At 42.2% G+C, this 27,905-nt stretch overlaps 1 protein-coding gene across 1 annotated transcript in view; it reads left to right on the plus strand.

The window, feature by feature from the left end:
- The window catches only part of SEC63 (SEC63 homolog, protein translocation regulator), a 54,869-nt gene extending 41,970 nt beyond the window's left edge, over nucleotides 1-12,899 (plus strand). Inside the window, exons 14-21 of the mRNA XM_039727716.1 lie at nucleotides 677-759; nucleotides 2,388-2,447; nucleotides 2,672-2,830; nucleotides 3,695-3,853; nucleotides 4,652-4,753; nucleotides 9,654-9,752; nucleotides 10,601-10,705; nucleotides 11,235-12,899. Of these exons, the coding sequence (XP_039583650.1) occupies nucleotides 677-759; nucleotides 2,388-2,447; nucleotides 2,672-2,830; nucleotides 3,695-3,853; nucleotides 4,652-4,753; nucleotides 9,654-9,752; nucleotides 10,601-10,705; nucleotides 11,235-11,378 (911 nt within the window). The 3' untranslated portion in view covers nucleotides 11,379-12,899. The remainder of the gene's footprint in view (nucleotides 1-676; nucleotides 760-2,387; nucleotides 2,448-2,671; nucleotides 2,831-3,694; nucleotides 3,854-4,651; nucleotides 4,754-9,653; nucleotides 9,753-10,600; nucleotides 10,706-11,234) is intronic.
- Nucleotides 12,900-27,905: the final 15,006 nt, after the last annotated feature.

A 27,905-nucleotide genomic window follows, 5' to 3' on the forward strand; every position in this document is an offset into this window, starting at 1 on the left:
ATATATATGTAAAACTGCTTTCACAGGGAGGGACTGGAGGGGAATAAATAAAATGTCTACACTGGAATAAAACTCTATTCCTCTCCTACCTGAGATGTTATCCATTTTATAGGTTGGATGTATAAACTCCTCAGTGGCTCCCCTGTGGGGGTTGTTTGATGTTTCAGTTAAACTAATCATTGCTGTTCTTTTATTTTCCTTTGCCTTCTCCTTAAAAAATAATTAAATGCATGATTGTTAATGTGACACTGAAATTGAGTTGTTAATAATATGAAAGTCAGGAAAATGAAAATTATGATTCCCAGAACAAATATAACAGGGTCCCTCTGGTCATGTGTGATATTTCATGTTTCTGAAGTTTTATGCTTTAATATATAATGCACAATATTACAGGGTTATGGTTCCCACAGCAGCTATAACTTTGAGTTTTCTAACTTTCCTGCAATTAAAATTTCAAACTCATTGTTGCAGTTTTATAGGTTGCTGAATTACCAGCTCTTGTTCTGATAGTATATTTGAAGTTGTAAGAGACTTATTAAATAATACTTTGAAATTATTTTTTGTGAAGAATTCTGGAATTTGAATGCTTATGTTTAGAAGTAACAGAAGCAATGTTTAATGGAGAAAAATGCTTTAAAAAAGTCTAATAGATGTGTTGTTTTTCTTTTTGCACTAGTATTGGATGATGAAGACAGCAACAACATCACAGTGGGTTCTCTTGTCACTGTTCTGGTCACACTAACAAGACAAACCATGGCAGTAAGTATTAAGAATACTTGTTCTTTTGTGGTAGCTGTGGGTGTACACTAGTAAAAAGGCATTTCTGGTTGTTTTGTAAACCTAACTGTGAGGTTAAGATTTGAAATTGAGAACTTGTGCTCTTAATCCGTCCTTATGGTTTTGTTTGTGAATAAGAAAGCTTTCCTGGAATAAAATCAAAGTTCAGTCTGACCCATTGCAGTTGTCTAGGGAACGGTAAAAGAATATGGCAAGTGATACTGCTCTGAGGTTTGTAAACAACAAGGAAAGGAGACATTCCGAAACTTATTCTTGAACTAAAATAAAATATTCACTCAAGGCCTCAGGACAGTGTTTGCTTTTGCTTTATGTGGGCTGATAACGTTACAAATCTCTTGGGTGTTGTAGACACTTTTATGAAAGAAACACAGTCCAGCAGAATGCAGAATATGCGTAACTTAATATAAAGGAGGTACACCAGTGTCACATGAAGAGCAGGGACTGCTGTGTAGGAAACTGTGGCATAACCAAAACAATGCTATACCCTAGCAGTTAGACTTCTGACTTATGCTCATTTTCTAGCTTAAAATGCATTAATGGCTTTCTTTTAACAAAGAACTTTAATACACAGAACCTAAACAAGCTTTGACATGTCAAAGACTACAGTGTCAATTTTTCCATCTGTACTAATGACATAATTGTCTAAGTAAACAGAAGGTCTGAATTACATCTCAGCATTGCAGGCGAGATCAGAGTACTGAAGGCAGTTCAGCAGAAAGTCTGTATCTATAAGATCCATGTGCTCGTGCTGTAGTAGCCGAGCGTGCAGTAGGTAGAAAGCAAAAGCACTGTATCACTGTGCTGGAATTGCAAAACGGAAATTGCAAAGGAAACTGAAAATTATGAAGATATTGAACTGTGCTTAGAAATTAAAATGTTTTAACAGCATATAGAAGATTCATTTAAGATGTTTCCTTTGTGACCTCCACTAGGCAGTCTGGCATAGAAACACATGACTGTAAACCAAGAGCTAGCCTTTTGTATGAAGCATCCTTTTTTGGTGGTGGTATTTCCTATTTGCTATCTTTATATACAACATCTCCTTGGTGTTTTGTTGGGTTGGGTTTGGTTTATTTTAATGGCCTTTAGTATATTTTGAAGAAGGAAACACATTCAAAATATCCATTTACAGAGAGGTGTCACAGTCTACAGTATACTGACATTGTGTTGTGTCTTAACTTTTCACATTTCTGGTTTGATTTGTTGTTCTGGGTCCCTGAGTAGCAGAGCAGCTGTTGAAGTTTTTAATGTTCTGACAACTGGAGCAGAATTAGCATTTTACTACTGCTTGCTTTTGTGATATAGGATTTCTGTGCTTCATAAAACAAGTAGATTCTTTGGAACAGGGTGAGATGTTGCTATTAAATTTCTTTATAATACAAGCGATGGAAAAATCTGAGACCAAATGTTTGAACTAGTGTTTAATTTTGATCTGTTCATCCCTGGTTGTGTCTGTCGCTGATAAAATAATTTACTAGGAGTAAAATATTCAGACCTGATTAAGGTGATTTAGTTTAAGTTCAAATATAAAATAATAATTTACTCTTGGTACAGAAGCATTAGTAGTTTTCACATTTTTCTCTAACCAGGAAGTGTTTGAAAAGGAACAGTCTATATGTGCAGCAGAAGAGCAACCAACAGAAGATGGGGTAAGTGAAGAGTGAATGTTCCTCTTGCTAATTAAAGAGAACTTTCTTTCAGATCTTGAATTGCTAATTGTGCACTTCTCAAGCATTTTTTTTAGAAATGCCTACTGAAGTGTCCTTTGAACTTTGCTTTGTAATTGTGGTTCTCAGCTTAAAACACTTAAAGTGCAGTTGAATGACTGAAGTTTTATGAACAGAATAAATATTTTAATACTTCTTTCCTGCAGCAAGGAGATGCCAGCAAGGCTAAGAGCAAAGGATGGCAACAAAAGAATAAAGGAACCAAGAAAGCTTCAAAATCAAAGAAAAAGAAGCCATTGAAAAAGAAACCTGTGCCACCTTCATTGCAACCACAGAAACAGCAGAAGCAAAAACAAGCTAATGGGGTAGCTCATAGATTCAATGTTATTTATAATTTTATTCAGTTTGTCACTTGTAGTCTGGGGGGGGGGTTGTATCTGTCTCTTATGTTTCAGTTTATGCTTTTGTGAAGTGTGTCTTCTAAAGCAGCAATTGTTTTCTCTGCTTTAACAATATCTGGTGAAGTAAATCAGGGAACTGCCATGGTAATGTTTGCAGTGGCTGCTGAAAGTTCTGCTCAACTATTAAAAAAATTTGGTTTCATAGTCCCTTCTTACTATTTGTTCTTGTTATGCTACCTTCTTGGAGGTGAATTGTTCTGTAATTTCTACTTTTTCTTTAAAGATAAAAACTGAAATGAGACTTTGTTCTAGTAAATTAAGTAGCTTTAGTAAATTTATGCTCCCACTGCATGGTGTCTTCTCCACCTCATAGGCTATGCTGTAGGTACTTTCTTACGTTCTCTGTAATTTTCTTAAGATTTCATGAAATGCAGGCCCAGAGTTATAGAATAGTTTGGGTTGAAAGATCATTTGGCTTGAAGAGCATTTAGTTCCAACCCCTCTGCCGTGGGCAGGGGTGCCACTCACTGGATGAGTTTGCCCAGGGCCCCATCCAGTCTGGCCTTGAACACTTGCAGAGATGGGACATTCAGTCTGGGAATCAAATGTTTTTCTGTTCCTGTTGTGAGGGCCATATGGAGAAGGAAAATGGCTTTGTCCTCCTCTTAGTGAATGAGGTGGAAAGGATTAATCTTCACTGTGACAAAAGAAGAACCAAAGTAGATTGTGTTGCCCAACCTTAAGGCAGGCACTATGAATTCTGTGTACTACTGTAATGCAGACAAACTAAGTTAGAGGTGTTGGGTTTTTATTTCTCTTTCCTATTAGGAAGTCGTTGTCAAGGAAGAGGAGGAGGAGGTCTCTGATAAAGGAAGTGAATCTGAAGAAGAAGAAACAAACAGGGACTCTCAAAGTGAAAAAGATGATGGAAGTGACAGGGACTCTGACAGAGAACAAGATGAGAAGCAAAACAAAGATGATGAAGCTGTAAGTCTTACTTTTTCTTGAAGGGTAATGTTGCCTCTGGGGTTGAGAGAAAATGCATTTTAATCCTCTAGCATCCCCTCAGGCTAGGCAACACTAGGATGAAGGAGTAATACCGGTTCTCCAGAGGTTTTCAGACCTCATTTTGGTATAAGAGCTTTGTCATTGCAAGTTTGTTCCAGAATGAGTAGAGTCTTTTCAGCATGGTCAGAAAATTTAGAAATGACATGAGAAAATGGCTAAACTTCAGGAGAAAAAATATTTCAGCTTAATTTGATTGCTATCTGCTGCAGATTTGTGGCTTAAAGTCTCTTCTTTGAAATGTGTTCTTTACAGGCAGTGGCTGTTACATGCTGCAAAGTGCATACTAAGCATGCAGAAGTTGAACAAACTTGTACAGGTGCTCACTAAATGCTAGTAACTGTCAGGTTATGTGTCTGAAACTGTAATACTGTAACAGAGTGAAACATTGTGGTGGTAGATGATTTCTGCACCACAAGTCTTACAATAAAAGGCTTAAGTGATAGCTGAATGGCCCCTACAGGGTGAGATTAAGCTTCTGATGGGAAAGGAATCATCAAATCAGGAGTCCTATGGCTGAGGTAGAGAGTATTTATAGGTAGTGTTGTAGAATTGAATTTTGAAGAATGTGTGCAAACCCCATGGATCTGCTTTTTCCCTTTATAATGTTCAGTATTGAATGAGAACTAGTCACATGTACCATTTTCATGGACCATTTTCTGTCTTTTTCATGCAAAAGATGATTAGTGCACAGTAATTCTTTAACCTTTTCTTTGACAGGAGTGGCAAGAATTACAGCAAAGTATACAGAGAAAGGAGCGAGCCCTTCTTGAAACGAAGTCAAAGATAACACATCCTGTTTACAGTCTTTTTTTTCCTGAGGTCAGTTATAAAAAAACATTACAGTTGTGAAACATGAAAAAGAATAATAATAGAAATTAATTGATCCATTTATATTTTTAATGTAAATATTGGACTTTTTTTAATGCCTGGGAAAAAGTTAGTATGAATTCTATAAAGTCTTAAAAAAATTAAGCACTTTCAGGTACTTTTCTAAAACCTTTTTCTTCATTATGCTTTCTGCTCAGCTCCCAGAGACTTGCAAATCTGTATAAAACTGAAGGTGGAACATTTGGGTGTTTTTAACTCTAACTGCAAGTGCCTATGACTGGGGGAGGTCCTGACCCCTCCTATGTTATGGGTAATCACATGAGAGTTTGGGGGTCATTTGGATCAGCAGATAATTTTGGCTTACTGATTGGCTTAATTCTCAGTGCAGCAATGTGATGGCAGCACAGTGTGCAGCTGTGGAAGATGGGGTTGGTTGGCAAAGCTGTCTCTTTTCACCACAGTGTAGTCTGGAAGTGGCAGAAGCCAACTGTGGAACAGTCTTTCCTATAGAGTTCAAAAGTACAAGTTCTACTGTGGATCAGTGTCAGAGGAAATGATATATATGAGAGTGGTGACTCAGTATGGGCTGAGGTGTGTTTACAGCAGCCTTTGGTATTGAAAGTATTACCTGATATATCAGCTGTTACTTGCACTAACAGCTAGCCACTCACTTGTCTGAGAAGCCCTTAACAGCAGTGGAACCTTGAAAAAGAGGAGATTTTTCCAAATGGAGGGTTTGTGTTCTGAGCAGATAAGTTAGGTCCTTGGAGTGACCTGACTGGAACCAGGAGGAAGTAGTATTTGGCCGCATTTTCTTTCTTGGCCAGTGGTTCAAGAAATGGCTAATCAATTCCTTTCCTTCCTTGCAGTCTGACTAAGGAACTAATCTAGGATCTCTTCTCTGTTGTTGTGCTGTCATCAATAAGGCAAATAAATTGTTTTCCTCAAGGCCGTAGCTGACATCTAGTTTTGTAATGGCTGAACTTGAAGCTGTATTTTCCTGACAGTTTGGTGCACTCCCATCTCTCAGTACAGCTTCCACCAGTACACCAGCATAGTGTAAAAAGGTGTGCTGGCATTCTGCTCTTCTGGCTGCTTAGATCATGGCAAATGTGCTGCAGAGTCTTAATACCTCCTTGCTGTGAAGGCAGCTGGCTTTGGTCATCAGTTGAAGCTCACAGACAGTAAGTGCCATGCCCAGTGCCTCAGGGATGCTGAATATTTGTATTTCTCTTTTACTGAAGTGAGGGTCCTTTCAGAGACTCTGCTTATACTTACTCTGTATGGAGCTGCATAAGCTTCAGCTGTGTGTAACTGAGTTACATATGGGTTTTGTGATAAAAAACCTAAATACAGCTTGCTGCTAAAAAGAAATCTAGAGCTGATCTGAATGCTTGAACTTAAAAGATACACATGTATCCTCTCATGGTACTGCAGTTGTAAATTTTCCAACTTCTCTTCCCTGATTTAATGAAAGTTGAATGCAGCTGTACTTTGTGCTGTAGTTGCAGTTGGAGCAGATTCAGATAGAGTTAATCTGCAACATCTGAGGAACAAAAACCATCATACTCTGTTTGGGGTTTTTTTCTCATCTGTTATTTAGACTATTATTTGTACTGTGGTCATGGCCAGTTCAGAGATAAAAAATTAGAGATAAAATGCTGTGTTCCAGATTTTAAAGATGTTTGACTAGTAGCTGAGCATAATAATACTTGTTCTCAGGAGGCAGCCTAATGCTGTTTCATCCAAGTTTTGGGGCAGTTGATTACTCTGCCAGAGATGTGTCTTTAATCTATGCAGGTTCCTAAAGAATTATCTTCTGCTCCTACATCCACGGGTCCAGAAACTGCACAGATTGTAGTTTTGACATTTTTTAGGTAGAAACTGGCCTTGGTGTTCCAATTTCATGAACATACTGGATCCCTGGCATGCCAAACCTTGCACCCATCTGTTAAAGGGCGTTTTGCCCACTTGCCTGTTAGTTTGCCAGATTCTCACAGGCATAAGATTTAAATTCCACCCAATAAGCAAGAGGAAAATCATAGTCCTGCACAGTTGTCCTTTCTGTAAAAAAGTGATGGCACTTCAGGGTCAGGAACACTCCTGTAATTTAAAAAAAAAATTACTCTATATTAAGGTCCTTTGAACTTCAGATCAATGGTTGTCATTTGCACTGGTATTTTTCCCCACTTGGCTGTTATTTTTACTAGTTTTTGTGAAAAGCCATTTGATGATTTTGATCTTTGTCTCTTTCCATCACTCTTAATGGCAAGGAATTTTTTTTAAGAACAATGTATAATAAGTCAGCACAATGTTTTGGTAAAATCAAAAATAACATTGATACAACTGCAGGTCCTTTTTATTATGGTCACAGTCTTCATAGGCCCAAAATGGATTAGCCATTTCTGTAATGGATCTTGCTTCTGTAGCTCTTTTTCATCTATACTATTTTTACTGTTCATCTTTCTATTCCTAGAGGCCTCTTGGCTAGGAAATAAACACTTTGACTGCCTAAGAGTCTTCTTTGCTACATCTGTCAAGAAGATTGACAATATATTTACTGTTGAAACTTACAGATAAAATAACTTATGCCTTGTAATCACATGGGATTTTTTTTTCTGAAGAAAACCACTTGGAATAGTTGTAAGAAGGATTTAGAATTCTACACATTCTGGCATTAAATAGCATACAGATAGGTTTTTGGCCTGTTCTCTGTGCCCATTCCAAGAACACGAGGGAATGCTGATGCTTCACTGTGATGCTTTTGCTTTTATACACTCCAAAATGGGTATTTAACATGTTGAGTTAATTTTACATTTCTCTGTTCTGGGACTCAGGAGTGCTAATCGGTGTTTTAGTTGTTGGTGTGAGTGTCTTGCTGTTGTAAATGGTTCAATATTTCAGTGAGATTGTGATAGTTACTATAACAATTAGTCACTTCAGAAAAAAAAAAGGAGTTTATTTGGCTTTTGAAATTTTTCACCATGCATGATTTAAATCTCAGCTAACCAAACACTGGCTTCTGCAGTGTTAAAAAAATCTAAAACTACTGAACTTTCAACTCCTCCGGTAGAGACAAAAATTCTTAAAATTCTACATATTAACAGCATTTGCTTCCCAAGCGTGGAGTTCAGAAGTTGCTCACTGGTAGTGTTGAAAGTCCACTGCATCCTTTCTTTTAGTCCTTCTAATGTTAGATTAGAAATAAAACAAAACAACCGCTTTTTATGGGACACTGAAGCAGCTGCCTGGTTGTTTTTGGTGTAAATGTAATAAAAATTGGCTCCTTGGTTTGGAGTTTTGACTTGTAACTGTAATAAGATGCACTTTTTAGGACTCCAGTCTGTTACAAGCGTGAGTTACCAAACCATCAGGGGTGGGTAAAAGTTGGTTTGGAAGACAGTTCAACATTTGGGTTATCTAAAAAGAACGTATGTATTCCCCTTTTTCCCTGAAGGGTAAGATTATGCTGTTGTGACTATTACCTGTCTACTAAAATACTTGTTCATAACCATATAGAAGTCTTTCCCCTTGTCCCTCACTATTCTCACTTGTTTTAAACAAAGGCTTAAGGAAGTAGAGGAACAGGAACTTGTTTTGCAGTACTAAACTATTTTTTTTACAATAGAAAGGTTTCAGCTACTATTAAAGCAAAGTTGATTTTGCCTAAAACAAGTGCCAGAGGGTTAACCAAAAAGGTGTAGTGTTTAAATGAAGAACAGTTGGTGTTAGAGAACTGTCTTTACCATTTGAGAATGGTTGTGTCTGTGCTGCTGAACTGTGCCACAGTCTTAGAATTCTGACTTAAGTTGAAGGAAAAGACCACTATTCTTGTACAGCATTGCTGTCTTGTATAAAGGACCACACTAATTTAATTTGGGAACTCTGCTCTAGCATCTGCGATGGCAAAACCTTGAGACCTGCAGCTATTTGGAAACCTGTATGTGATAGGGAGCAGTTTTTGGGCATCCTTTACAAATATACATCAGTATTGATTGATACTGTGTGGTTGTGTTCATGGGTCCCAGAATGAGGGAAGAGATGAGAATCTTGACTCCATGTTTCAGAAGGCTTATTTATTGTATTTTGAAATTATATTATATTAAAATGCTATATTAAAACTATACTAAAAAGAATAGAGAGAAAAGGATCCTTCAGAAGGCTGGAAAGGAATAGAAAGGAATGTAACAAAATGTTGTGACTCGCAGAGAGAGTCTATTGGTAAACAATGTCCAGACCACATTCTACAGCCATCAGATAGTTAATTGTTTACATTTCTTTTCTAAGGCTTCTCAGCTAGAATAGGAGAAAAATCCTAGCAAATGATTTTCATAAAATTATCATGGCGACAATACTGAGTAATTTCCTTGAAGTGAAATCTCAGTGTTTTCAAATATAATTTCACTTTTTGGAGGGGGAAGCAGTGGGACAGAGCACACTTGCCTGAAAAAAGACTTTTCTGCAAAGAGTTCTTTATCTGTCTTTACACTTTCCTTGCTTTCTATGCTCAGCTTTTTATCCAGGTTGGATTTCTGTTGAAGGACCTAATGTTGTTTTATCTTGCATGAAGTTGCTTGTTAATCCTCAGTGGACACAATTCTTCGGGGTGGTTCCGTGTCCCACGTGGTAGCTGAAGTTGAATACATGGCTTGAAGCCTTTGGAGACCAGCAGTTACTTGTCATAACCTGTTTGCTTTCAGTGTGCAGTGTACACCCTGTATTTTATTCATGCACATCCAAGAGTTTAAAAAAGCCACCAGATACAAACTTTCTGTCTGTATTACAAAGACCAGTGAATCCTAATGGACTGTTGAAAAGTAGGGGCGTCTTTTTCTATGACTTCTGTAATGCTGGTGGTTTTTTACTGTTGTTTTTTTCCCCTTTATGAAAGGAAAAACAAGAATGGTGGTGGCTGTATATTGCAGATCGGAAGGAGCAGATGTTGATATGTATGCCATACCACGTTTGTACACTAAAAGATAAAGAGGAGGTAAAGTACTTGGAGAGTTTTCTTTCTGGGGTATTACAAAACTCTGTTGAAGTATCTCTGGTATGCAAATACATGTAGATGTTAATTTTTTTAATACTTGTCTCTTAAGATGGAAAACAATTTTTACTCTTGAAAAAGAAGTGCCTTTTAACTATGAAAATTGATAGTGGAGAAAGAAAAAGTAATTTGACTTTGAAGTTTCTTCTGGAATATGTTTGCTTTATTTTTTCCTTGATATCAAAAGATGATGAAAAGCAGTATTCATATGCAGTGAAATTCCTAAATTTATTCAAATTGTTAAAAATATTAAGTGTTCTCTTTCTGTACAGCAGAGACTGTGACAAATTAATTAGCTTTGGCTCGTATAAACTTTGCTGAACCTGTAACCTTTGGCAGTGTTCTTCCTGCCACTTTTCTGAAAAATGAAGACCTGATGTGTTTGTTCTTCCAAATTAGATATTACCTTCAATTTCAAATAACAGCGGAGTTAAGATAAAACTTTCAGCAGACAAAATATTTTAACTTGTTTGGGTTTTTGAGGCTTAGCATACAGCAGGGTGAAATTGTGCACTTAATGTAGTTACTTGGCCTAAGTAACAAAGAAAGTCATTGATTCATGACTTGATGATTTTTCAGCTTTCATGGCAGGTATTGTGTTTGGGTATTGTTGCTCTTTTCAGCAGATATTTTGTTACACAGAGATATTCAAAGAAGTATCCCTAGTAAGAAATTAAAACTTGTCTATTTTTCTGTAGTAGTGTTCATTGTTCATTGGAGGACTCAGGCACTTGTTTCAATGTGCCTTTTGAAAGCAGTAAGAACTTAATGGTATGAAATCTCTTTTGTAGGTAGAGCTGAAGTTCCCAGCACCGGGCAAGCCTGGAAACTATCAGTACACAGTTTATTTAAGATCGGATTCATATATGGGATTGGACCAGATTAAACCATTGAAGGTGATGTTTGACTCTGTTATATACTTGTATTACATTGAAAGCTACTTCTTATGATCATTAAAACACCAGAAGTCCTGTTAATAAGAATTCAACCTGTCCTAATTTTAAAACAAGTGGGAAGGATGGAATTAGAAATGGTTTCTGCCTAATGTACAGTGGTAGTTTATGATGGATTAAACAGGATTAAAATTTGAGATGCTTTCCCATGCATGTGTTTATTCAGTTTCTGCAGTATGGTTGGCTATGGCTTTTTATACCTTGAGGTTTGCCATGCCATTTCCCTGCCCTTCTTTAGTCCTAGATTCATCCAGTTAATGGGAAAAATCTGGCATGCCTTACTTCTGGAAGCAGTTCTTTGTTTTTGGTTTGGGGAGTGGGATTAGATTTGTTTTGTTATTTAGTTGGTTTTTTTAACTGTTCTTTTGCGGGTTGCTTGTTTTGTGTGTGTGAATTTGTTTGTTTTCCCAAATTGCTGTTTATTGTCTGTAACTTTTTTCCCCCCCTCTTCTCTTTCCTTATCCAATTACAGCTGGAAGTTCATGAAGCAAAACCAGTGCCAGAAAATCACCCACAATGGGATACAGCAATAGAAGGTGATGAGGACCAGGAAGACAGTGAGGGCTTTGAAGACAGTTTTGAGGAGGAAGAGGAAGAAGAGGAAGATGACGATTAAACATACTATTGATTGACTACAATATCTGCACACAGTGCAAGCTCTTGGTCTGACTGTGGAACTTGTACAATTAACCAAGAAACACAGTACAGAAGCTTTGAGAAGGCTGAGTTTAAATTTTCTTTACCAATTAAGAGTGCATTATGTAACTTCTCAGTGGAGGTGAAACAAATCTGTTGCCATTGATACACCTTGGAATATGCTTATGGCTCATAGCCTTCAAAGTGCAGGATGGTGCATTTGTTTCAATTGAAAATAAAAGCTTTTTTATTATAAATGTCCAAAAGTGTGGGCTATGTATTGTCTGATCAGTTTAGGGTCCAATTTAAATAAAAGGTACTGTTAGCTAGGAGCAAACTTTCAATCAATTTTTCTGCATTAGGAATTTATTTTAGAAAATGTTTTGGTATATTTGACATTACAAATATCTGTTGATTGAAGCAACATTTGCTCAACTTTCAAACTTGATTGGTTCTGTGGTATTCATTAACTGTTTTGCTGTGATACTGCTCACATCATTCATAGCTTTAAGAATCTGTTTTACTTAACTTGATCATTACAAATTGGCATCATATCCATTGCCACATTCCATATATTCTGGAGGGCTGCTTTTTTTAGGACTGTTGCCTTTTTATGCCCAAGATTATAATGGAAATCATAAACTTTCTTGACTCTGACATAGGATACTTATTAACGGCTTAAAACATTTTTAAGCCTTTATTTCATCAGATCAGCAGGAGATCTGAGTCTTTTGATAAACAGAATGTCTGTAAGTAATTTTGGGACCACATGTTATGTAAGCTAGTGGCTTTTGTGTCATACCTTTATAAAAGGTACATGCTGAAAGCCGAAGTATATTCTTAATTCTCAATCTACCTGACACAGTCAGAAACATTTTAAGGGTAAAACACAACATGCAAAGAGGGCATGTTTTGTATCAGTTTTGAATTCCCATCAATAAACTGGACAATTTGATGGCTGTTTGCATTTGTAATAGTGTGCATCTTTGTCTGAGGTCGTGGGTTTGTTGTTTTGGGTTTTTTTTTCCTACCCTAGTCTTCTGCAAGGTTGTAAACAAGATAGTCATTCTTTCCTACCCCTTGTAAAGAAAAAAAAAAATCAAGTCTAATTAGAGAAAAAATTCAGGGAGGAAAGCATCAGGGCTATTAGTGTATTTATGAGACTTGACAAAAGCCATGGGTGGGTTCTTCCTTTTCTTCCTCTCAATAAAACAAATGAAATGTTGCATTTCTATACTTCAGAAATACTTATGAGTGTTCTGCAAGTAGGAATAGATGTATTTCTGTTCCTGTGTTTCGAACTAAGAAAATACAATGCTGTAAAATGTGACAAATTCTCATGCAGGAAAATGTCTATAAAAATTGCCCGAAGTCAGAATAGGTGCACACTAATTTACGACCTTGTTTGTTAGAAAGGGTTGTCACTTTAAATGAAAATTTATATTGTTATATTCTTTGTAATTACAATAGATGCAAATAAAATTTGAAGGTGTTCTAATGAGATTATGGTATTTTTCAAAGTACTTCTGAAGTGCACATTGTGCAGAAAACACTTATAAACCATAAGCAGTGTCAGGTGTTCAAACTCAAGAATGAAGGCTAGGTTTAAATTAAATGGCTTGTACACTTGATGCCTTGTAACTCCAGTTCTAACTTGAAAAATACAGCAGAGAAATAGCAACACAAAAGCTCTGGTTGTTGTCCATAGTCTTTTGAGCCAAATACTGCACTGGTGAGAGAAAAGACAAGAAAGAGTCTAATGATTTCCTCAAGCAAGTAGGCAAGGTGAATGCTAAGATGACTGAACAACTCCTAGTGAAAGTCCGCAGTTGTTAAAAGTAGGAGAGTGGTGAGTCAGGAGGTAGATTTGATAATAAGACCATTCTGGATGGGTTGGGCTGTGCTCTGACCACTGATCCCTACATTTTGCTGTTAACAGTCAAGATATGTAGATGTGAAAGCATTGGAATGATTTTAAAAAGAAAAAGAATCATGTCTCTAGTCTGAATACTGAACTGGTTTCTCCTGAAAAATTGAAGGTGACAGCTGGGATAACACTAAGTCTACCAACTGGGGATAATTCTGTTGAGACAACAAAGGCTGAATCTAATACTTCAAAAGTGTGTCTCTTGTATAGTCAAGGTAACTTAGTAAAAAATGTGAGGAGAAAAACTGTGGTGGTATTGGAAATTTTGATAATATGAGAAAGGCATGCTGATGCTTTTTCTTGTGGAAATACCAGCTGTGTAGTTGTGCATGGTTTTACTACATCTGAGAGAAATGCAGAAGGAGGCCAAGGAGGTATTGAAGAGCTTCACACAATCAGAACCACCCAACTGTAGCTGCCAGCCTTATTGAGTTGTTGGTCTTCTGTTGTGTGGTGTGTCCATTAATAGCTATTTTTTATTAACAATATGAATTGTTATTCAAACATTGATCAGCTCTCTCTTGTATAACAGTTACCAGAATGGGTAAAACTTTACAGGAACAAGCAGCATTTTGCATTAATTGTTGTACATGCCTCACTTTTTGATAGGGTTTAGGAATCACTCTAGCCAATCTTTACCTCATTGTTCTGAAACTCTGGGCTAGTAACTGAAGAACAAAAAAGAAAAAAAATTAAAAAAAAAAAAAAGTTCAGGAAATAAAATCTGCTACCCTGCTGCACTCCTTGGGCAATGGTGACTCAAGCATAACTGGGAAGCAGCTATTGCTTTTTTAACCTGAACAGATTTGTTTCTGCCCTATTGCTGTCGTGCTCTTTTTTGTAGCACCTTGTTCTAGGCCAGAGGAGGAACTGTGCAGAGCCCGCCTGTCCTCCCAACAAGAGATGCTGCAAATACCTTCAGGGCTTGTGGTGCTTCCAGGGGGTAAAAATGGGACTTGGCTGGGACAGGCAGGGCAGTCTTGGCTGGCCCTGCTCCTCCTGCTCCATCTCAGGGATGTGGGCAGGCTGCTGTGACTGCAGTCAGTGCAGGGAGGCACCACCATCAATTGGGTTTAGGCTGCTAAATGCTGCTTGTTGAAGTAGGTAAGTGTAGCTAAAAGGAAGAAGTTATAAAAATGAGGTTTTCTCTTGCGTGTTTTGTGTAATATGATTTAAACTTCTGCCTCCCCCTCCCACCAAGCTTTGACAATGGTTGATTAGTATTAAATCAAGTAGTTTAATGACTGGCAGGTGTCTGTGGGTGGGAAAGCCATAGAGCTGTAGTGCAGAAGGTGCTCTCCTCAAGGAGCAGTTCCCGGCCGCGCTCAGCAGGGGGAGGCAGGAGCATGGATTTCTGCAGGAAACCCTGAAGGATTTTCCAGGGGATACCTATCATATTTAATCCCTGGGTTTAGTTTTGTGCTCCCCCTTTCTGGAGGGGAAGAGGTCTTAGATAGAAGTTTCTTTGATCTATTTTGTTTCTTTTCAAGAAACAACTGATTTCTATATGTTTTTATGTGATTTGTTATCCCCCAACCCCCTTGCTGGCCATTTAAAACCTGCTGAAGGTGACCCATTTTAATATTGGGATTAGTGTATTATTGAATTTATTTTAAAATAAAAACCTGAGGAAGGCGGAGCTTCCTTTCTTAGTGGTAATTGAGGTATTAATGAGTCCATTTTAAACTTTAAACATTGCTTTGTGTTAGTTTCTGTTCAAGTGAGTGCAGAAGATGATTGTTGTGAAGGTATCTGCACTTCAGCTGTGTTTTAAGCTCTGCAAAGGGAGGTACAGGGGGTGTTCCACCATGGGGGTGCCCCATGTTGGAGAGCTGATTTATGGGGTACCGGGGCTGCCTTTGGGCACCCACAGCACGCCGAGATCGCGGGAGTTTTAAATGATGTGCAGGGAAACATGTAAAAATACAGCAGCATCTTTAAAACCTCTTTTCCTGGGGTTTGTTGAGGGCTTGGCAGAGCACCCAGGTGCTGGATAAAAGCAGGTGCTTGTTTGGAATGCAGAGAAGAGGGAGCTGGGTGGCTCAGGTTCACTATTGAAGTCTAGCTAAGATATCAAATTTGTTCACAGTACATCTGTTGATATTCATGGCTGCACCTAATTTCTTTCATGTGATGATCTTTTGTTTTAAGATGCAGTTTGAGCCAGCAGACACTATTGAATTGGTAGAAATAATTTTGTGCCAAAATTGTTTATATTTTTCATTCAGTTCAATAACAGAACTATCACTGGTAATGAAAGCTATTCATCTAATTAGCTCAATGGATTATTAAGCTAACAATAATATTTTAAAGCTAAATTGCATAAACTCTACCTAGAATTTGATTTCTAATGTGTGCTGAATCAGGAAGCACTGAATAATTTTCAGCCTTTCACTGTGTGTAAGCCTTCCATATACATACTCTAATCATTAAACAGGGAAGACATTACATGTGCACTGTATGGGTGGAATTTAACAGCACAAAGGAAGCTGCATGGACCATCTTGAGCAACTGGTTTTAAGTCATCCACCTTTACTTTAAAATAAGGTGTGAGTGCTTTTCTTTTTATGCAAGCAATGTAGCTAGATGCTTCAAGGCATGGAGGCATTCAGGGGAGAGCCCCTGGAAGAGCTGGACGTCTTGCAGGTACCTCCTGCAGGGTGGTCCCTGAGCTGGAGGAGCCCCAGTCCCTCTGGGGCATTCCTGGTCCCTCGTGGGCCAGTGAGGATCAGCCAGGCCCTGCTGTTGGCTGTGCTGGGGTGTGGTTAGTAGGTGCTCCAAAGTCCAGCCTGGTGTGAGGCCACCTTTAACTTAAGGTAGCTGACAATGCAATGCTGCCTTTGCTGTCAAAGTAAACAAAGGTTTTTAGGCATGGTTCTCCTTCACTGGAGTTGTTCATGTGTATGCCACAGATACAGCATCTTTTGGAGCCCTTACACTCTGTACCAGTGAACTCCACCAAGCCCCTCTGCCCTCTGAGATGGAAACACACCCAAACATGAGCAGGGATCACAATGAGGCCATACTCACCAATATGCCAGGGTGGTGCTTCCTGCAGCTGGGAAATGTGATAGCAGTGGCAGTGACTTTGCCTTCCACCTCCAAGCATCCAGACTGAGATGTCCAGGTTTATTTGTGTGTCATGCTTCCGCTGAGGAGAGACGTGCAGAGCAGGAGGTGTGAAAGGCCAGTGGTGAATTCTTTACTGGGTGTTTTATTTTTTCCTTCCCAGCACAGAACCCTTCCTCTGTGCCCTCATCACAGCTATGGGATCTGTGCTTCCTAATGTATGCACATGCAGTAAATTAAACTCAAATTGAATGACCAATTTCCTCACCACTGAAGCTCATTAATTACTATGTGTAAATCACACTGGCTGAGATTAGGTTATAATGGCTGTAAAATAGAGACAGACCATGACAGGGTGGTGAGATTTGGAGGCCCAGATGACAATCAGTTTGGTCCCTTGAAATGAGACAGCTTTTGCTTCATTTTGCAGCCAGCTGTTGTCCACTCATATGGCCCAGCTGTGCAGGTCCCTCTGGATCAGTTCAGATACCCGAGAGCCTGGTGCTGTCTTGGCCTCACATACAGGGCAGTGGGTGTCAGCCCCCCATCCCAAGGCAGTTTGAGCAACCTCATTTACATCATTCACTCTCTCTAACATCCTGGGGCAGAAGGGGCTCCTCATACAGGTGCTCCTTCTTGAAGTTATGAGGATTTACTCTTTGCAGTTAACTTCCCCACATAAGGTTTTATCTTGGTTGTATCTTTTTATGGTTCCCTCCTGATGTAGATTTGTTAGGTGTATTTGATCTCTTTAAATTTTTTTTTACCTTCTTCATTCAATTGGGACCGAGGAGTTCATTCAAAAGATGCAAAGCTGCCCCATTATATTTTGCATTCAAATTCATATTTAATTATAGTATGTACACTAGAAGTTACTGGTTTTTTGAAATACTGAGATGACTATACAGGGGTTCTTCATTCTTCTTCTGTCCCACCTCTCAGCAAGCTTGTGAGACTGGGAGGTGATCAGGCAGGGCAGCTGGGGCTGGACCTCGCAGTGGGGTGCAAGTAGCCTGTGTCACCTGCTTGTCCCCAGCCCAGCCCATCCTGAGAACCAGTCACAGGAGGGGTCAGGCTCTTACAGACGAGTGAAGAACCTCTTCTCCCCATTGTTGTTCTTGCCTGGTAGCCATGAAAGTCAGGATGGTGGCCCCCACCACGTGAAGGATTGTCTCTTGGAAAGGGGATGTTGGATGGGCATGCTGGGTGCTGGTGCTGGGATGCTGTGCCCCTTGCAGTGACACTGGAGCTGGCTCTGCCAGGCACACAGCAACAGGCAGGGTGCTGCACTGAGCACTGTGGGAGCATTGAGACCAGGAGAGACAGGGATGGGAGGCAAGGTCAGGGGGATCATCTTTGTTATGAGCTCAGAGAAGCAGAAGGCTTAAAAGAGAAATAATTGGGATGAAAGCAGCTTAGTTCGTCCAGTCCATTGCCTCCTTGCAACATCAATGCTGACATTATCCCTGCACAGTGTGTCTGTAACCTTTTCTTCCAAGTCTGAAGCCTTGAGTGGTGCCTGTGGGATGTCACTGGGGTGTCAGTGCCCAGCAGCAGCAGTGGGTCAGCTCCAGCTGGCCACACGCTCACGGACAGCCCTGCCCAGTGCAGCATCTTCTGTGCTCGCTGCTAAAAGCCCATTAAAACAAAAAAATACAGCAATATTCTTCAAACCCCACTGTGTCTTAAAAGGGAAGCGTGGACCTCTTGGTCAAATGTGAGCCTGGGAGACTCGCAGGAGTGACAGCAATTAATCACCACACTGCTTTGAATCTTTATGGTAGTGCTCAGTGTTAAACATTACCACGGCACTGATGTGGAAGCTGACACCAGCCTTTGTAAGCCAGGTCTCTGTAGATGCGAGGTTGCAGGCTAGGCAATAATAAAATAGTTCAGCTTGTTAGACACAGGCAAGGCTTTTTGGTATGCACATCATGCCAGCCTCAAAAATGAAGTACGTGTCAAAATAGCAGAGGGAAAATAAGAGGAAAACCCTAAAATCAAGCCTTTTATTTGAATGATATCACTATTAAAATTAGATTAGTTTTATAACCACAATATGATTCCTGAAGTTTAGCATGCAAGCAATTAATCAGCTAGCTCAGAATACCACTGGGAATTATATTTTGGTTCTGGGTGGGGTATTTTCCCCCTTTTTTTTTTCTGTTGGCAGCTATTCCACATCTGAAAAAAAAAAAAAAAAAGCAGCCTTCTCTGGCATACAGCAGAAGTCACTTGAGGAGCTCAAATCACCTTTGCTAGTTCAGCTATCTGCCCACCTGTGACAGGATCCAAGTCTCTGCAGAGATACGTGTGGATGGAGGACAACAGTCTGTCCTGGGATTTCGTGTGACTTTGGGGTGATTTAGGGATAAACTACACTAAAGTACTTCCCCACCACCCAGTAAAATAAAGTCCAGATTATCCTCTGAAGCTGAGTGCTGAAATTTTGGTTTATTTCTGCTCTTTGCTAGTATTATTTTTTGTTAAAGGAAGATAGTGCTAAGAGATGGTGCCATTTTCCTTAGGGAGGCAAATGTCTGTGGGCACCCCAGCTGCCTGGGCAGCTGCACAGCTGCATTTCAGGGCAGCCCTGCTGCCTGGCTCTACCCACGGGTGTCACACCCCTTGTGCTGGGGCACCTCTCCCGTGTGTTTATGCAGAGGGATCTCTGTATTCCCTCCTGGGCACATGCAGGTGTACCCTGAGCAGAAAATGGCCTTTGTGGTGGTGTCAGAGGGGGTGTCCCTTCTGTCAGGTTTTTGGCAAGTGCAGCGCTGCATTTCTGTTCCTAGATCCGTGCTCATCACTGATGCACCCTCTTCCACCAGGCTCCCCTTCCCTCCCCCAAGAGCTGAGAAATTGGAGCCCTTGGTTCAAGAGGCTCGAAACTGTCCCGAGGTTTGGCTCCCGGGGAGGGTTTGCCCCTCCTCAGTTTCACAAGCAGATGCTGTGGGGAAGTTTCTCGACTGAGTTTGTATGCAAACAACATACAGCTCCTGACTGCTGATGGCTATCCAACTCCCTGGCAAATTAAAATCTATAAACTATGCTGGCATATGTAATTTAAAAAAATAGCTATGCTATAGTATGGCTATGCATGTGTATTGACTAAAAATAGCACTTGCCAAGAGAAAAACAGAGATAATTACAGTGAATTTGGATTGCAACTGATTTTATTTTTTATTGAATTAGGAAAAGGAGTATGCAAACATAGCTTATATAGAGGCATATATCCTTACTGCTCTTTTTGCTGTGAAGGAAAATAAAACCAACTGGACTTGGACATTTGATAAAATTTTATTATATGAAATTGCTACTCATGTCTTTTTCTCTGATGAGCTTTGCTTGAAGGTGGCAGCTGAGCCCATCCTGCTAATGAGATGCAGTGCTCCTCTGGCAGGAGATGGCACCATCACACCTTGTCTTTCCTGTCTCTCTGGTGTGTGAGCAAGCATTTAGTGTGGGGAAGAACAGCTTTCCCTGTGACATGGCTGGGCAGTGGCTGCTGAGGAGGATTCTGGTGGAAGCGTAGTTTCCTCCTTGCAGGAGTCTTAATGGCTGCTAAATGACAGAATTCTGGGGCTGGATCCCTGGCTGGGAATGGGTTTCTTGGCCTTCAATCCCCTCAGGTGTGACATGCATTGACCATTAACATTACCTGCCTGCATCTTCAACATGATTTCTTTCAGAATATCTGTGCTAACTTGCTCTCAGAGGTGTCTTTTTTTGGTTTTTATTTTGGTGGGGGAGGGGGGTTGGGGGGTGGGAATAATATCTGCTTTCCTAGTGCCAGAGCAGTTTTCCAAGCCTAAAAGAAGGGTGGAGGCTGAAGAAGATGTGATCCTGCCCTAACCTGAGGGAGAGCTCACACAAGGGCATGGCATGCACTATAGCAGCTGCTGGGGAGGAAGAACACCCCTGTCCCCCCACCTCCTCCTCTGAACAGCAGCTTGCCATTCCTTCTCTTTTATTCACACCCAGGCAGCGAGGGCATCCCAGCATCTCAGGCTTTGTCTCTGTGAGGCAGGGCCAGGCACACAGGGCAGCAGAGCACAGGCATCTGTGCTGCTCCTGCAGAAATGGGGGCTGATCCAAGAAATCCAGCAGTGCTTCACACAGGAATGGGCCTTGCTGGCCAGGGCCTCTTGCTGCAGAGCAGGGAGCTGCTGGCAGCTGCCAGGCTGGGGGTGTTTAATTGGTTAGGTGCCTGGGGAGCCTCTGGGATGGAAATGACTGCAGAAACAGAAGAGTAATCCAAGGAGCAAAACCCCTCACCTGGAGGATGGGGTTTTTTTTTTGATTACTGCTCAGACCCAGTTACCTCTACTGCAAAAAGTGAGGCTGTTTGAGACAGATTATTTGAGAGAGATGCTCAAAGATGGGTCCATGAGGGGCCATCCCTCTGCCACTTCTGCTGCCCCACAGGGGGTTTGCTAGGCTTCCCACAGTGTGGGGGAAGCTGTGTCCAGGTGCTGAATGGCTGATCCCCCAGGGATCAATCATAGACAACTGGGAAGTGGGCCCAAGGTTGGAGGGGAGAGCAGGGCTCCTAAATATTTGCAGATAAGCAAGTTGGTGTTTTACACCCTAGCAAGCACTGATGGGAGCTGCTGCTCTGGACCTGGAGGTTCACCTCTGTTTTTGCATCAGTGATGACACAGGCCAGAGAGAGATGGTCCACAGGGAGTTACCTGAGTTGTATGAACAAACATTTAATGAATGACCACGTGTGTCAGCACCTTAAACTTGGGGATGAATAAGGTTTCTTTGTTTTTTATCTGCAGCAGGTTGCTGTTTTGGCTACAGCTTATTTCACTTTGTTCTACCTATCCACTCTGGGTGCATGGGATTTTGCCCAGGCACTCACCCTTTTGGTTGCAGTTCCTCTCAGGGTTTTTTTTTTTGCTTGAAAGAAGCTCAGAAGGGAAGGAGAAGGCACGATCTTGGCAGCTCAAGGGATTATTTCTTTTATCACTAAGGATGCTGTGTGACTTTATTGCCTTTCTGAGCTCTTTAACACAGCAATAAACGAGCCGTTAAAATATTTTAAAATCAATAAATGCAATAAAGAACCAAGCAAATTACAAAGCTGCTCCTGATGTTTAGTGATTTGGGAAATAATCATGTCCTCAAGTGAGCAGTGAGTTGGGGTGGGGAGGTAGCTGGGTGACCTTGCAGGGGCTGCTGCTCCAGGGGTGGAGGAGTCCGGAGCAAAGGGGGCTGTGGGGTGGTCACTGGGCATGGGTTGGGGTCTGAGCAGGATGGGACTCCTGTTTCCTGCCACCCCTTGCCCATCTTGGCTGTTGTCAGGCTAAAATCTGGGGTTTCTCTTTGCCTCAGGCATGTGCTTAATTTTCAGCTCATCCTCTGCCGGAGCGCATCCGAGTCTCTGAGGCTTTGCTCCCACTTGGGGACGAGCCTACACAAGAGGTGACCTCCAGGACTGGGCTGGGCAGGTGTGGATAGATAGAAGGTAGGAGAATAGAGATAGTGGTGAAGGTAATCTCATCCCTAAGGAGTTACAGCTGTGCTAATTACCAAGCATTAAGAACAAGCCTGCCCTTAATAGGCCATAGCTGGATCCAATTAAGAGGGATGTTATAAAAGAGCAGGTTGGCTGGTGGAGATGTGAGATGGAGTTTGTTGGCTGTGCTGAGAAGAAGAAAAAGTCAGTGCTGTGAGGAGCTGCTCATGAGCTATCACTGAGAAGGTACGAAACCTTTGCAATAAGATGGCAACAGGTAGGGTGTGACTGTTGGTTGCTGTGGGGTCCTGGAAGCCTGGCTGTTTCTTGGTTACCCCAGCGCTGCCATCCCACATCATCTCCTTTGCTGGGCAAGTTGGGAGGAGCTGGGGTGGAAGCAGGGAGCGCTTGCAGCCGGGGCAGGAGTCGCAGCTCCCGTTTTCAAAGGTTCATGCATCTAAATGACTTCTCAGCAGCTGTCCTCCCTGGAGACCTTCTTTCTTGAAAGATGATACTGCTCTTGTAATTAAGGTAATTGTTGAAATTCATTCCCTTAAACCGGACTCCATCATAACTTAACCAACGGTGTCTGTGCAAGCATGGCAGGGTTGAAGAGGGTCGGGGCGAGTGTCACAGGATTGATTCATCATCCAGAAAGATTTATAGGTTAAAATCTTGTTAAACTGAAGTGCCTAATAAAGATGCAGGGGAAAAAAAAATCACATACAGGGCATCACCTGCCCCAAAAGACCTGCTGATATCTTTGGTGCTGCGGTGAGTGACAGGGTGAATGTCACCCCTCCAGCCAGGTGGAAAGATATTCTCCAAGCCCCATCCCTGCCCCCATCGTCTGCCCAAACAGCAGGTTCCCCTGCACACGTTTTTGTTGTTTTGGGATATTTAATTTCCTCTCTCACTTACTCTAAATGCTTGCTGATTTCATGGAAGTCTGAAGGTAATTGAGTGTAATTGTTTCGAGGATCAAATTATTTAAATTATGGGGTAATGCTTGAAATAAAATGACAATCTGTGTGAGTTTGTTAATGCTGGTGGTGGATGGAGAGCAGTGTGTGCCATCGTGCCCAGCACAGGGCTACTGGGCTGGCTGTGCCAGGGAGCCACAGCCTGGGAAGGGCAATGGATCAGGGCCAGATCCAGCGTGGTTCTGAGTGGGTGACAGCCTCTGTGGTGCTCATCCTCCCTGGCAGAGCCCTGATCCTGGCCAGGCTTGTCTTCCATCTGAAATGACTTGGGCAAGGACTGGTAGCTCAGTGCCTCTTTGAGGCTGTTTCAAGGTATTTGTGGGGAGTGGCAGGGATTACCCAGGGATAAGGGGCTTTTCCCCACTACCACATTGAGTGCCCTGTGTCCAAACCCTGGATGTCAGCCTACCTCCTGGCTGGTCATTAAAGCCCTGGTCCTTTGTCCCTCACCACACCACCATCTGCCCCAAAGCTTCACTTCCATGTGGTGAAATACAAATATCAGGACACTGGTGAAACTTCACTTCCATGTGGTGAAATACAAATAGGTGAAATACAAATATCAGGACACTGGTGAAAAGAGCGTGAATAGGATTTCCATTAAAAATAAAAATAATCTTAGAGATTGATGGTGACCTATGGCTCAAATAGTTGGGGAAGCGGTAACAGGCAGCAGGAGGCTTCAGCTGTGCTCCTTGCTCTGCTACTGCCTGCCTCTGTGTGCAGAGATCCTTAATAATTCTCTGCAGTGCCATATTCATCTGAAAGCCTTATGCCTGCAGAAGAAAGTGTTTCAATGGTTTTGAGTCTGGGTGGCAAGCAGTGCCTCGTGTAAACTCAGCCTTTTCTTTTCCCACCACCACTTTATCACCTTTTTCACTTCCATTTGGAAATGGGGCAAGTGATTTCACTGCCCAACCACATTCCTGGTGTTGGGTAGCAGATTTACTTGGGCAGCAATTGAAAGCTCCCCTGCCTCCTCCAGCCACTCTTCCCCTCACCCCACAGTCAGGCATGACTCTGCAGGGTGGTGTGAACCAGCTTTCTGTGGAAGGGCCAGCTCTGGGTTGAAGCCACCAGTGGTGGCAGTGACATTTGTGCGAACATGCCACAAGAAAACAGGCTGGCAGCTCCCCTGCACCACCCAGGACACAGCTCTCCCCTCAGTTCCATCTCTGGCTCATCTCTCCCTACCCCTCTTGGGGAGCCTGAGATCAGGGACTGAGCCTTGCATTTGACTCCACAGCAGATGTAAACACTTCAGACCATCCCCCCAACACTATCTCATCCACCCTTGCTTTTAGCTGTGATTTAAGCTGCTCTCCAGAGCAGCTGTGTGTTTTAAACTAAAATTCAACTCTTTAAATTAAACTTCAAATTCAAGGCTGTCAAACAAGCCCTGCAAAGAGCATATTCCAATGAACTCTGCAATCCTTCACTGTGCAACATTTGCTCCCAAAGCAGTGGGGAATTGGCTGGTTTGAAGTCTGGTTTGGTTTTTGGCTGCAAAATTATACACAGCATTAATAGCAGCAGCAATGAGAAAGCAAAATTTCCCATCACCTCCCCAACATTTTGCTCTTGCACTGCGTTGTATTAATGTGGTGTTTTTTGTGAGAGGCCACAGCTGATGCCTCCATGCTGTGAGGTTGTGCCAGGCTGCCCGTGCTGGGTGACACTGGTAACGTGGTGTGACACAAACAACAGCACCGGGTGTGACAAACCACAGCAGCAGTGGATCTGCAGAGGCAATGGGAAATGGCAGGGATGGCTAAGACTCATGCTCAAAATTTTAAATGGCTTACAAGAGAAGAGAGGCTTTCTAAAAGATTTTATCACAATTTTTAGTAATTACTAGTACTTTTCCCCATTTATACCATTAAGGAACTTAAAACAGGAATTTGCATGGTAGTCCAGTTCCCCCCATTTTCACTCTGGTAAGGGAGTTAATGAGTGCTGGCACACTGACCCTGATTTTGTCAAAAAAAAAAAGAAGAGAGAAAATGAGGGATTACAGGTCTTTGTCAAGATGAAGGCTGGGATGAAGAGCATTTGTGTGCTTTGTTATTAGCGTGTTTGTGAGCACTGTGGGTTTCATACGCCACTTACAGAAGACAGAAAACAGTTGTTCCAGTTCTGTGCTGATAAAACATTTTTCACACCTACAGTATCTGTCAAGCTTGTAGCAATGCAAGCAAAAAAAACCTCAAAAAAGCAACTTAATTCCCCCTTGTTTCTCCTGGATCTACCAAACTTTTTTTTTTTCTTTAAATGCAGAGAGTTTTTATCCAACCATGACTCTAAGAAACAAATGATACCATGGCCATCCTCCTGACCTTTTGCTTACAAGGGACTGTTGGAATGAGCTTGAGCACCTCACCTTGCTCACAGTCACTGTGGGCAGGTGCTGGCCCTTCCCCCAGCGGCAGGGAAGGGGATCAGCAAAGCCCTGGCTCTTATTGGTACAAACATTAAACATCCCAGGATCTCTGCTTTCCCCCTTCTTCCTTGGTAAATAAAACAGGCTGAATGTTTATCTCATCTCTTGTGGTGGCAAGTCAGAAGTAACTCTCCTAAATGCCCAGCTATCACAAAACCATGTGCAGGGACCACAAAACAATGGCCACGACTGCAAGCCTGTCTGGTGAGGCATTCATGGGACTGGAAAATAGAGGTAAGAAGCACGTTTGGCTTGCCATGAATACTAAATAACAATATATGTAAGTGTGTGAAGTGGGCAGTGGGGAGCTGTGCAACACTCACAAACAACTGTGACAAACCCCTTTGCTGGGATAATTTGATCTGGCACAGTCAATGGAGAGTGGCAGGATTATTACAACCATTATTTTTCATGAGTACTACAGAATTTTGTTGTTGCATGGCAATTTTTTCCCCCCTTTTTTAGGTGGCAAGAGCTGCTAGTGCTATGCTAAACAAGGGAAGAAGTGGCACTTCCTGTGATGAGTGACTGGAAATTCAATGAAAAGCCAGTTCTGCATTCTGCCCAAGCAGCACGGCGTGGCAGCCATAAGTAGTTAATCAATTTCTGTATATGATGGATATCTTTGCCTGGCCATACCTGTAAGATTCTCCACAGAGCCCACGTTGTGACTTTGTGTACAGGTACCTGTGTGAGTGTGTGTGAGCAGCACTGTACACACACCCTCAGCGATGCTGGCAGAAAGATGCCAGGCACTGTTCCCCCAATTTCCCTGTAAATTATCAAACCCGAAGTGGCTGGTCCTTCCCATCCATGGCACATCACGTAAGCTCAGCATCGGGCCAGGCTGCTGCAGGAGTGGGACAAAGGGCTGATGCTACAGTCCGGTTTCCATGGCAACAGAGGAGGGGTAGTGAGACCAGAAATGTTGCAAACACCCCTTCTTCTCACTGCAGCCCAACACACCGGATTGCAAAAGACAGTGCTGCTTTGAGGGGGGCAGAGGGGGCAGGAAGAGTCCAAATGTCTCTACCTGTAGGTTGCAGGGTTTCCGAAATAAAAAGAAATTTACAATTTTCCTTCTCAATCTGGTGGCAAAGGGAAAGGAAAGCCGCCACGCAGGCCTCGTTTGCTGCGTGTGAAATGCGTGTGTTCTTTAAAAGGCAGTGGTTGGCTGCTTATCCGGACATGATGTGGTTGAAGCTGTCATCGTAATGGAAATTCATTGCTGTAGCTATGGTAAATTGAGTTTTCTGCCTGTGCTGAATGCATTAGTCTAATGAGATGTTTGCAGCTGGAGAGCTGAGCTGCTGGAGACTTACACTGTGCTAAAAGACAGGGAGAAGATGGCTTTTGCTGGGTCCTTGTGACTGTGCTGAAAGTCCTCTGTCCTTTGGGTCCCAATGCCCAGGCTCTCTAAAGACTCTGCTCAGTGTCTTAGCCTAAGCAATAGGTAAGGGGAAAGCATGCTTCTTCTTCTTCTTCCTCCTCTTCTTCTTCTTCGCCTGGTGTTTGTCGCTGAGCCTTGTCAGAGCAGTTCTTGTTCTGTTTGTGTGCATGTGTTAACTTTGCAGCTCCTCAGCTGCAGACTCTCTTCCCCAAAGCACATCCTTCCAGAGCCCTGGGAGCAGCTCCTGTGGGGAGAGAGGCAGAGATCAGCCCGTGCTGCCGGCTGTGCTGTGTCTGTGTGGGGGTGTGTGCGAGTTAGTGAAGACTTCTGACTACAGGGCACTCTGTGCCTTTGGGCTTTGCCAAACCTGAATCTAAGTGGTCTTTTTTTTTTTTTTGCTGCCAAGGTAAATTTCTCTTCCATTTTAAGATCAACTTATATTGCAATATATGTAGCAGACTGTAAATACATCACGTGTTTGGGGTTTTGGTGTAGTTCATGGAGCAATGAGTTTAATTATAATCTCCTCATATCTTCAAACCAGCTGTTAGGTTGAATTTTTATGTCTAACTGAGACCTGGAGGGAGCAATACTGTTTGCAGGCTGGGTTTCTCCTTCGAGACCAACAGGCTTCTAGCTTCTGAGAGACACCGAGGAGCACACTTGAGCGGAGTTCCTCCTGCCTGCCTTCTCAGGTGCTTTTGCGCTAACTTTGCGGGAGGACGGAGCGCGGGGCTGCAATGCCTGCGGGATGCAATGCCTGCGGGATGCAATGCCTGCGGGATGCAATGCCTGCGGGATGCAATGCCTGCGGGATGCAATGCCTGCTGCTCCCTCGCTAGCCCTGCATCCCGCACCCAGCGCTTGCTGACCGAGGGGGAAGCCCGGCGTGGTTCAGTGAGTAATTCCACCTTTCCATGGCTGCCGATGGCTCTGGGGGCTGGCTGCTCTGCCTGGGGCTCGTCTGGCAGCAGGGTCTGGCAGGAAGAAGTTGCTTTGGGTTTGGTGCATGCGGGGCTTGTGGCAGGAGCAAAGTTAACCCGGTGGGCTGCGGAGGGAAAGTTGCTTGAATGCTCAGCTTGGAGGGGGATTGCTGTTTAATCCTGCGTGTGTTTAAAGAGGCTTCTGAAGACGTTTTTTCTCAAGGACAGACCAAGGGCTTTTCAAATGGAATAAAGGCACAATGGGAGAAGTAAAGCAAAGAAAGGGATGCTGTTTTTTGTGGGCTTGA

This window comes from Passer montanus, unplaced genomic scaffold, assembly GCF_014805655.1.
Source record: "Passer montanus isolate IOZ18808 unplaced genomic scaffold, ASM1480565v1 scaffold11, whole genome shotgun sequence".
Taxonomy (NCBI): Eukaryota; Metazoa; Chordata; class Aves; order Passeriformes; family Passeridae; genus Passer; species Passer montanus.